The sequence below is a fragment of the Phyllobates terribilis genome, unplaced genomic scaffold (assembly GCF_046119375.1).
Source record: "Phyllobates terribilis strain yellow unplaced genomic scaffold, ASM4611937v1 Scaffold_3__8_contigs__length_932513732, whole genome shotgun sequence".
Classification (NCBI taxonomy): domain Eukaryota; kingdom Metazoa; phylum Chordata; class Amphibia; order Anura; family Dendrobatidae; genus Phyllobates; species Phyllobates terribilis.
The window spans coordinates 31,176,718-31,187,583 of NW_027362763.1; the positions used below are offsets into that span (position 1 = coordinate 31,176,718).

The following is a 10,866-nucleotide window of genomic DNA, read 5'->3' on the forward strand; positions in this document are numbered from 1 at the left end:
CAACGAGTAGGAGTTAGGTTCAGACTCTGCAGAAAAAGGGAAGGTACGGACATAGAGAAAAACAGGTAACAGGCCAGGAGAGTGTTCAGACAGGAACTGAGTGTTCAGACAGGAACTGACACTGCAGCGAGATACAGGAGCGAGTCTGGGCACGCGGCCCCCAGAATGGCGGACAAACAGGCTAGAAGACACAGACAACAGGTCTGGGTACGCGGCCCCCAGAAGGCGGGACGAACAGGTTAGGAGCATGGTCAGACAGGCCTGGGAATACAGCCTCCAGGAAGGCGGACAGGCAGGAAAAACAGAACAGGACCTGGCACATCAGAGGCAAGAAGCCCTCTGAGGATAATAGTTGCTCAGGCACCAGCTTCAAGGTGGAGCTGGTTTAAATATCCAGTGACAGACAGCAATAGGCTGAGGACGCATTAGGGGTGTGCCCACAGCAGCTACAAAAAACAGGAAGTAACCGGGCCTGCCGCCCTAAGCAGTCAGAACAGAGACAAACAGACAGCATGAATAGAAGCCAGGCTAGCAGACTGGACTGAAGATCAAGTTTGCGATCTTGCATAGTGAGAGATGGTGCACCATGCAAGCCCGCCACCAGGTATGTTACAGAAGACATTTGTGAAAGCCATAAGTTACATTTGCAGTTTGCAAAAATCTACATAGGGGACAAAGTGAGCATGTGGAATAAGGGTCTCTGGTTAGATGAGACCAAAGGAAAACGCTAGGTGTGTTGGAAAACTCACACTGCACATCACCCTGAAAACACCCTCCCCAAGGTCACACATGGTGGTGGCAGTATCCTGCTGTGAGGAGGCTTTACTTCAACTGAGGCAGGCAAGCTGCTCAGAGGTGATGGGAAGACCCCAAAAGACTGCAGAGAAAGCTGGAGAGACAGACCCCAAAAGACTGCAGAGAAAGCTGGAGAGACAGACCCCAAAAGACTGCAGCAGTAACTGCAGCAAGAGGTGGTCCTACAAAATATTGGCTCAGGGGGTTGAATACTAATGCACCTCCTAATGTTCAGATTTATATTTATAAAATATTTAGACTTCCCTGTATCATTTCCTTTACCCGTCACGGACCCAGCAGAGCGGACGGCCCCAGCAGAGCGGACGGCCCCAGCAGAGCGGACGGCCCCAGCAGAGCGGACGGACCCAGCAGAGGGGACGGACCCAGCAGAGGGGACGGCCCCAGCAGAGCGGACGGACCCAGCAGAGCGGACGGACCCAGCAGAGCGGACGGCCCCAGCAGAGCGGACGGACCCAGCAGAGCGGACGGCCCCAGCAGAGCGGACGGACCCAGCAGAGCGGACGGACCCAGCAGAGCGGACGGCCCCAGCAGAGCGGACGGACCCAGCAGAGCGGACGGCCCCAGCAGAGCGGACGGACCCAGCAGAGCGGACGGCCCCAGCAGAGCGGACGGACCCAGCAGAGCGGACGGACCCAGCAGAGGGGACGGCCCCAGCAGAGCGGACGGACCCAGCAGAGCGGACGGACCCAGCAGAGCGGACGGCCCCAGCAGAGCGGACGGACCCAGCAGAGCGGACGGCCCCAGCAGAGCGGACGGACCCAGCAGAGTGGACGGCCCCAGCAGAGCGGACGGACCCAGCAGAGCGGACGGCCCCAGCAGAGCGGACGGACCCAGCAGAGCGGATGGCCCCAGCAGAGCGGACGGACCCAGCAGAGCGGACGGCCCCAGCAGAGCGGATGGACCCAGCAGAGCGCACGGCCCCAGCAGAGCGGACGGACCCAGCAGAGCGGACGGCCCCAGCAGAGCGGACGGACCCAGCAGAGCGGACGGCCCCAGCAGAGCGGACGGACCCAGCAGAGCAGACGGCCCCAGCAGAGCGGACGGCCCCAGCAGAGCGGCAGACACCGAGGGGCGTGGGAGTCACAGCAGATTTTGGGTTTGCATTGCTTCATGCACATTTTGCGCCGCTCTCACCTCTTCTTGGTTCACTGTGGACTTCACCAGATTCACCAGTTACATTTCTGGTCAGAAGTTTCGCATCTTACGATTGCACCAAACGTATGAAACAGTGGGGACCGAGAACGCCGGCAGAGCACAATAATAAGTGACGGATGGGGGAAGAAGGGGGTCTGATACCAAAGAACTCCTATAAAAAGTCTCTTGATAAGAACTCCCCCCAAAGGGTTAACCAAGACGTCTGATTCACTACACACAGCGGACAGAACAGAAACGTCCAGTAATCCGGTCACCGTAATAGTGAAATAGCGAAATGTCTTCCTCTATGCAGCCATGTCATCACAAGGTGACATCACTGAGTACTGTGATGTCACCAGCAGGAGGCGTGGCTGCGGTGGGTGGTCTGGGATCAGAGGACCCTCTGCCACATAAGATAACAGCACTATACATGTTACACGGCTGGTGGGGCCCCTGGTGCAGTAGTGGTGCTGGGGCCCCTGGTGCAGGAGTTATGCTGGGACCCCTGGTGCACGAGTGGTGCTGGGGACCCTGATACAGGAGTGGTGTTGGGGCCCCTGGTGCAGTAGTGGTGCTGGGGACCCTGATACAGGAGTGGTGTTGGGGCCCCTGGTGCAGGAGTTATGCTGGGACCCCTGGTGCAGGAGTGGTGCTGGGGACCCTGATACAGGAGTGGTGTTGGGGCCCCTGGTGCAGTAGTGGTGCTGGGGACCCTGATACAGGAGTGGTGTTGGGGCCCCTGGTGCAGGAGTTATGCTGGGGACCCTAATACAGGAGTGGTGCTGGGGCCCCTGGTGCAGTAGTGGTGCTGGGGCCCCTGGTGCAGGAGTTATGCTGGGGACCCTAATACAGGAGTGGTGCTGGGGCCCCTGGTGCAGTAGTGGTGCTGGGGACCCTGATACAGGAGTGGTGTTGGGGCCCCTGGTGCAGGAGTTATGCTGGGACCCCTGGTACAGGAGTGGTGCTGGGGTCCCTGGTGCAGGAGTTATGCTGGGACCCCTGGTGCAGGAGTGGTGCTGGGGACCCTGATACAGGAGTGGTGTTGGGGCCCCTGGTGCAGTAGTGGTGCTGGGGACCCTGATACAGGAGTGGTGTTGGGGCCCCTGGTGCAGGAGTTATGCTGGGGACCCTAATACAGGAGTGGTGCTGGGGCCCCTGGTGCAGTAGTGGTGCTGGGGACCCTGGTGCAGGAGTTATGCTGGGGACCCTGATACAGGAGTGGTGCTGGGGCCCCTGGTGCAGTAGTGGTGCTGGGGCCCCTAGTTCAGGAGTGGTGCTGGGGCCCCTGGTGCGGTAGTTATGCTGGGGACCCTGATACAGGATTGGTGCTGGGGCCCCTGGTGCAGTAGTGGTGCTGGGGACCCTGGTGCAGGAGTTATGCTGGGACCCCTGGTGCATGAGTGGTGCTGGAGACCCTGATACAGGAGTGGTGTTGGGGCCCCTGGTGCATGAGTGGTGCTGGGAACCCTGATACAGGAGTGGTGCTGGGGCCCCTGGTGCAGGAGTTATGCTGGGACCCCTGGTGCATGAGTGGTGCTGGAGACCCTGATACAGGAGTGGCGCTGGGGACCCTGAAACAGGAGTGGTGCTGGGGCCCCAGGTGCAGTAGTTATGCTGGGGACCCTGATACAGGAGTGGTGCTGGGGACCCTGGTGCAGGAGTTATGCTGGGACCCCTGGTGCATGAGTGGTGCTGGAGACCCTGATACAGGAGTGGTGTTGGGGCCCCTGGTGCATGAGTGGTGCTGGGAACCCTGATACAGGAGTGGTGCTGGGGCCCCTGGTGCAGGAGTTATGCTGGGACCCCTGGTGCATGAGTGGTGCTGGGGACCCTGATACAGGAGTGGAGCTGGGGCCCCTGGTGCAGTAGTGGTGCTGGGGCCCCTAGTGCAGGAGTGGTGCTGGGGCCCCTGGTGCGGTAGTTATGCTGGGGACCCTGATACAGGATTGGTGCTGGGGACCCTGGTGCAGGAGTTATGCTGGGACCCCTGGTGCATGAGTGGTGCTGGAGACCCTGATACAGGAGTGGTGTTGGGGCCCCTGGTGCATGAGTGGTGCTGGGAACCCTGATACAGGAGTGGTGCTGGGGCCCCTGGTGCAGGAGTTATGCTGGGACCCCTGGTGCATGAGTGGTACTGGAGACCCTGATACAGGAGTGGCGCTGGGGACCCTGATTCAGGAGTGGTGCTGGGGCCCCTGGTGCAGTAGTTATGCTGGGGACCCTGATACAGGAGTGGCGCTGGGGCCCCTGGTGCAGGAGTTATGCTGGGACCCCTGGTGCAGGATGGGTGCTGGGGTCCCTGATACAGGAGTGGTGCTGGGGCCCCTGGTGCAGGAGTTATGCTGGGACCCCTGGTGCAGGAGTTATGCTGGGACCCCTGGTGCATGAGTGGTGCTGGGGACCCTGATACAGGAGTGGAGCTGGGGCCCCTGGTGCAGTAGTGGTGCTGGGGCCCCTAGTGCAGGAGTGGTGCTGGGGCCCCTGGTGCGGTAGTTATGCTGGGGACCCTGATACAGGATTGGTGCTGGGGACCCTGGTGCAGGAGTTATGCTGGGACCCCTGGTGCATGAGTGGTGCTGGAGACCCTGATACAGGAGTGGTGTTGGGGCCCCTGGTGCATGAGTGGTGCTGGGAACCCTGATACAGGAGTGGTGCTGGGGCCCCTGGTGCAGGAGTTATGCTGGGACCCCTGGTGCATGAGTGGTACTGGAGACCCTGATACAGGAGTGGCGCTGGGGACCCTGATTCAGGAGTGGTGCTGGGGCCCCTGGTGCAGTAGTTATGCTGGGGACCCTGATACAGGAGTGGCGCTGGGGCCCCTGGTGCAGGAGTTATGCTGGGACCCCTGGTGCAGGATGGGTGCTGGGGTCCCTGATACAGGAGTGGTGCTGGGGCCCCTGGTGCAGGAGTTATGCTGGGACCCCTGGTGCAGGATGGGTGCTGGGGACCCTGATATAGGAGTGGTGCTGGGGCCCCTGGTGCAGTAGTGGTGCTGGAGACCCTGGTGCAGGATGGGTGCTGGGGACCCTGATATAGGAGTGGTGCTGGGGCCCCTGGTGCAGGAGTTATGCTGGGACGCCTGGTGCATGAGTGGTGCTGGAGACCCTGATACAGGAGTGGCGCTGGGGACCCTGATACAGGAGTGGTGCTGGGGCCCCTGGTGCAGTAGTTATGCTGGGGACCCTGATACAGGAGTGGCGCTGGGGCCCCTGGTGCAGGAGTTATGCTGGGATCCCTGGTGCAGGATGGGTGCTGGGGACCCTGATACAGGAGTGGTGCTGGGGCCCCTGGTGCAGGAGTTATGCTGGGACCCCTGGTGCAGGATGGGTGCTGGGGACCGCAGTAGTGGTGCTGGAGACCCTGGTGCAGGATGGGTGCTGGGGACCCTGATATAGGAGTGGTGCTGGGGACCCTGGTGCAGGATGGGTGCTGTGGACCCTGATACAGGAGTGGTGCTGGGGACCCTGGTGCAGTAGTTATGCTGGGGACCCTGATACAGGAGTGGCGCTGGGGCCCCTGGTGCAGGAGTTATGCTGGGACCCATGGTGCAGGATGGGTGCTGGGGACCCTGATACAGGAGTGGTGCTGGGGACCCTGGTGCAGGAGTTATGCTGGGACCCCTGGTGCAGGATGGGTGCTGGGGACCCTGATATAGGAGTGGTGCTGGGGCCCCTGGTGCAGTAGTGGTGCTGGAGACCCTGGTGCAGGATGGGTGCTGGGGACCCTGATATAGGAGTGGTGCTGGGGACCCTGGTGCAGGATGGGTGCTGTGGACCCTGATACAGGAGTGGTGCTGGGGCCCCTGGTGCAGGAGTTATGCTGGGACCCCTTGTGCAGGATGGGTGCTGGGGACCCTGATATAGGAGTGGTGCTGGGGCCCCTGGTGCAGTAGTGGTGCTGGAGACCCTGGTGCAGGATGGGTGCTGGGGACCCTGATATAGGAGTGGTGCTGGGGACCCTGGTGCAGGATGGGTGCTGTGGACCCTGATACAGGAGTGGTGCTGGGGACCCTGGTGCAGTAGTTATGCTGGGGACCCTGATACAGGAGTGGCGCTGGGGCCCCTGGTGCAGGAGTTATGCTGGGACCCATGGTGCAGGATGGGTGCTGGGGACCCTGATACAGGAGTGGTGCTGGGGCCCCTGGTGCAGGAGTTATGCTGGGACCCCTGGTGCAGGATGGGTGCTGGGGACCCTGATATAGGAGTGGTGCTGGGGCCCCTGGTGCAGTAGTGGTGCTGGAGACCCTGGTGCAGGATGGGTGCTGGGGACCCTGATATAGGAGTGGTGCTGGGGCCCCTGGTGCAGTAGTTATGCTGGGGACCCTGATACAGGAGTGGCGCTGGGGCCCCTGGTGCAGGAGTTATGCTGGGATCCCTGGTGCAGGATGGGTGCTGGGGACCCTGATACAGGAGTGGTGCTGGGGCCCCTGGTGCAGGAGTTATGCTGGGACCCCTGGTGCAGGATGGGTGCTGGGGACCGCAGTAGTGGTGCTGGAGACCCTGGTGCAGGATGGGTGCTGGGGACCCTGATATAGGAGTGGTGCTGGGGACCCTGGTGCAGGATGGGTGCTGTGGACCCTGATACAGGAGTGGTGCTGGGGACCCTGGTGCAGTAGTTATGCTGGGGACCCTGATACAGGAGTGGCGCTGGGGCCCCTGGTGCAGGAGTTATGCTGGGACCCATGGTGCAGGATGGGTGCTGGGGACCCTGATACAGGAGTGGTGCTGGGGACCCTGGTGCAGGAGTTATGCTGGGACCCCTGGTGCAGGATGGGTGCTGGGGACCCTGATATAGGAGTGGTGCTGGGGCCCCTGGTGCAGTAGTGGTGCTGGAGACCCTGGTGCAGGATGGGTGCTGGGGACCCTGATATAGGAGTGGTGCTGGGGACCCTGGTGCAGGATGGGTGCTGTGGACCCTGATACAGGAGTGGTGCTGGGGCCCCTGGTGCAGGAGTTATGCTGGGACCCCTGGTGCAGGATGGGTGCTGGGGACCCTGATATAGGAGTGGTGCTGGGGCCCCTGGTGCAGTAGTGGTGCTGGAGACCCTGGTGCAGGATGGGTGCTGGGGACCCTGATATAGGAGTGGTGCTGGGGACCCTGGTGCAGGATGGGTGCTGTGGACCCTGATACAGGAGTGGTGCTGGGGACCCTGGTGCAGTAGTTATGCTGGGGACCCTGATACAGGAGTGGCGCTGGGGCCCCTGGTGCAGGAGTTATGCTGGGACCCATGGTGCAGGATGGGTGCTGGGGACCCTGATACAGGAGTGGTGCTGGGGCCCCTGGTGCAGGAGTTATGCTGGGACCCCTGGTGCAGGATGGGTGCTGGGGACCCTGATATAGGAGTGGTGCTGGGGCCCCTGGTGCAGTAGTGGTGCTGGAGACCCTGGTGCAGGATGGGTGCTGGGGACCCTGATATAGGAGTGGTGCTGGGGACCCTAGTGCAGGATGGGTGCTGTGGACCCTGATACAGGAGTGGTGCTGGGGCCCCTGGTGCAGGAGTTATGCTGGGACCCCTGGTGCAGGATGGGTGCTGGGGACCCTGATATAGGAGTGGTGCTGGGGACCCTGGTGCAGGATGGGTGCTGTGGACCCTGATACAGGAGTGGTGCTGGGGACCCTGGTGCAGTAGTTATGCTGGGGCCCCTGGTGCAGCTCCTGCACATCTGGAGTCTCAGAATAGATCTCACACATCAGTAACAGTCCCCCGGAGTTCTCAATTTATCGCCCCCTCGGCTCCTCGCCGAGACCCCCGGACCCCCGTGTTATATATACAGGAAGGTGATAGAAAGCAGCTATATATAGAGGCGAGTATTCCCGGATCACAGCGGCAGCGGGTAGAGGGCTCCAGAGAACGTCCGAGGATCAGATTGTCTGTCTGTTATCCATCCAGAAAATAAACCTCAGGTCCCAGAGCGGAAGAAAGAGACCGCGAGACCCCAAATAGTCCGGGGGCCGCGGGTCACAGTCTATTTATCCATCATTATCTCCCACAGCCAGAAACAAATAATAATTACAGCACAAATTCAAGTAGAAGCCGCCAGGATCACAGAAACACAGAAACAAAAAGGCACCGAGCCTCCGAGAACAGCGGGGTCTGAATATCAGGGTCTGTCGGCTCTGGGGATTTTATCTATCTCGTTAAATCTATATATTATTATCTATCATCTATTATCTATCTATTATCTATTTATCTATTATCTATCTATTATCTATTTATATATATTATCTATCACTCTCTTTCTCTCTATTATCTCATCTCTCGTATCTCTTTCTATTATCTCTCCTATTATCTTTTTCTTTCTATTCTCTCTTTCTCTCTATTATCTCTTTCTCTCTTTTCTCTTTCTCTCTATTATCTCTCTTTCTCTCTATTATCTCTTTCTCTCTATTCTCTTTTTCTCTCTATTCTCTTTCTCTCTATCTCTCTATTATCTCTCTTTCTCTCTATTATCTCTTTCTCTCTCTATTATCTCTTTCTCTCTCTCTCTATTATCTCTTTCTCTCTCTCTATTATCTCTTTTTCTCTCTATTATCTCTTTCTCTCTCTATTATCTCTTTTTCTCTCTATTATCTCTTTCTCTCTATTCTCTTTTTCTCTCTATTCTCTTTCTCTCTATCTCTCTATTATCTCTCTTTCTCTCTATTATCTCTTTCTCTCTCTATTATCTCTTTCTCTCTCTCTCTATTATCTCTTTCTCTCTATTATCTCTTTTTCTCTCTATTATCTCTTTCTCTCTCTCTATTATCTCTTTTTCTCTCTATTATCTCTTTCTCTCTATTATCTCTTTCTCTCTCTATTATCTCTTTTTCTCTCTATTATCTCTTTCTCTCTATTCTCTTTCTCTCTCTATTATCTCTTTTTCTCTCTATTATCTCTTTCTCTCTCTATTATCTCTTTCTCTCTCTCTCTATTATCTCTTTCTCTCTCTATTATCTCTTTTTCTCTCTATTATCTCTTTTTCTCTCTATTATCTCTCTTTCTCTCTATTATCTCTTTCTCTCTATTCTCTTTTTCTCTCTATTCTCTTTCTCTCTATCTCTCTATTATCTCTCTTTCTCTCTATTCTCTTTTTCTCTCTATTCTCTTTCTCTCTATCTCTATTATTTCTCTTTCTCTCTATTCTCTTTTTCTCTCTATTCTCTTTCTCTCTATCTCTCTATTATCTCTCTTTCTCTCTATTATCTCTTTCTCTCTCTACTATCTCTTTTTCTCTCTCTACTATCTCTTTTTCTCTCTATTATCTCTTTCTCTCTCTATTATCTCTTTCTCTCTCTCTATTATCTCTTTCTCTCTATTATCTTTCTCTCTCTCTATTATCTCTTTTTCTCTCTATTATCCCTTTCTCTCTCTATTATCTTTCTCTCTCTCTATTATCTCTTTTTCTCTCTATTCTCTCTCTTTCTCTCTACTATCTCTTTCTCTCTATTATCTCTTTCTCTCTCTATTATCTCTTTTTCTCTCTATTATCTCTTTCTCTCTATTATCTCTCTTTTTCTCTCTATTATCTCTTTCTCTCTATTATCTCTTTTTCTCTCTATTATCTCTCTTTCTCTCTATTATCTCTTTCTCTCTATTCTCTTTCTCTCTCTATTATCTCTTTCTCTCTCTATTATCTCTTTCTCTCTATTATCTCTTTCTCTCTATTATCTCTTTCTCTCTCTATTATCTCTTTCTCTCTCTATTATCTCTTTCTCTCTCTCTATTATCTCTTTTTCTCTCTATTCTCTCTCTTTCTCTCTACTATCTCTTTCTCTCTATTATCTCTTTCTCTCTCTATTATCTCTCTTTTTCTCTCTATTATCTCTTTCTCTCTATTATCTCTTTTTCTCTCTATTATCTCTCTTTCTCTCTATTATCTCTTTCTCTCTATTCTCTTTCTCTCTCTATTATCTCTTTCTCTCTATTATCTCTTTCTCTCTATTATCTTTCTTTCTCTCTATTCTCTTTCTCTCTCTATTATCTCTTTCTCTCTCTATTATCTCTTTCTCTCTCTATTATCTTTTTCTCTCTATTCTCTCTCTTTCTATTATCTCTCTCTCTCTTTCTCTCTCTATTATGGATATCAGAGTAGGATTCCCATCATCCCGCTCCCCGCGGCTGGGAGTTGTAGTCCCCCTCCCCCGAGCTGCGCTCCTACCTATGGTGGTGATCACAGTGATGGCGAAGTAGAAGGAGCCGGCGAAGGTCCACTGCACGCCCGCCTTGTGCGGCTTCAGCTTCAGCACCACCCACTCCAGCTCCCGGTAGGCCGCCTCCGTCAGGTTGTACTTGCCCCGCAGTTCGCCCCTCTTGTCCTCCAGCTTCTTCTTCTCCGTCGTCTCCTCCTCGGACTCCAGGACATCGAAGACGGCGGCGCCCACCAGCAGGTAGGTGAAGGTGCAGATGATGAGAGCCAAGGTCCGGACGTTCTGCCTCTTCATGGTGCGGCTCTGGCGCTGTGCGGGGCTGGCTGGGCGCAGGGGGACCCCCGGGTCATGGCGGCTGCACAGTCCATGGAGGAGTCCTGCAGAGGTGGCCGCCGCTGCTCTCTGGAGCTGTCCCTTCAGCACCACCCTCAGGAGGCTCCGGCACCGCCGGCCCCGGCCATATAAGGCTGTCTGCTCAGAAGGGGAGGGCCGGCACAGCAGCACGGGCCGGCGCTGAGAGGCAGGCACAAGGGGGCAGGCGCAGGGGGGCAGGTACAGGGGGGCAGGTACAGAGAGGCAGGTACAGGGGGGCAGGTACAGAGAGGCAGGTACAGAGAGGCAGGTACAGGGGGACAGGTACAGGGGGGCAGGTACAGGGGGGCAGGTACAGGGGGGCAGGTACAGAGAGGCAGGTACAGGGGGGCAGGTACAGGGGGGCAGGTACAGGGGGGCAGGTACAGGGGGGCAGGTACAGGGGGGCAGGTACAGAGAGGCAGGTACAGGGGGGCA

General features: G+C 56.1%; 1 protein-coding gene across 1 annotated transcript in view; it reads right to left on the reverse strand.

Annotated features, from left to right (window-relative positions):
- The window catches only part of KCNK3 (potassium two pore domain channel subfamily K member 3), a 257,220-nt gene extending 246,650 nt beyond the window's left edge, over window positions 1–10,570 (reverse strand). The window contains exon 1 of the mRNA XM_073673827.1: window positions 10,089–10,570. Within this exon, the coding sequence (XP_073529928.1) occupies window positions 10,089–10,371 (283 nt within the window). The 5' untranslated portion in view covers window positions 10,372–10,570. The remainder of the gene's footprint in view (window positions 1–10,088) is intronic.
- Window positions 10,571–10,866: the final 296 nt, after the last annotated feature.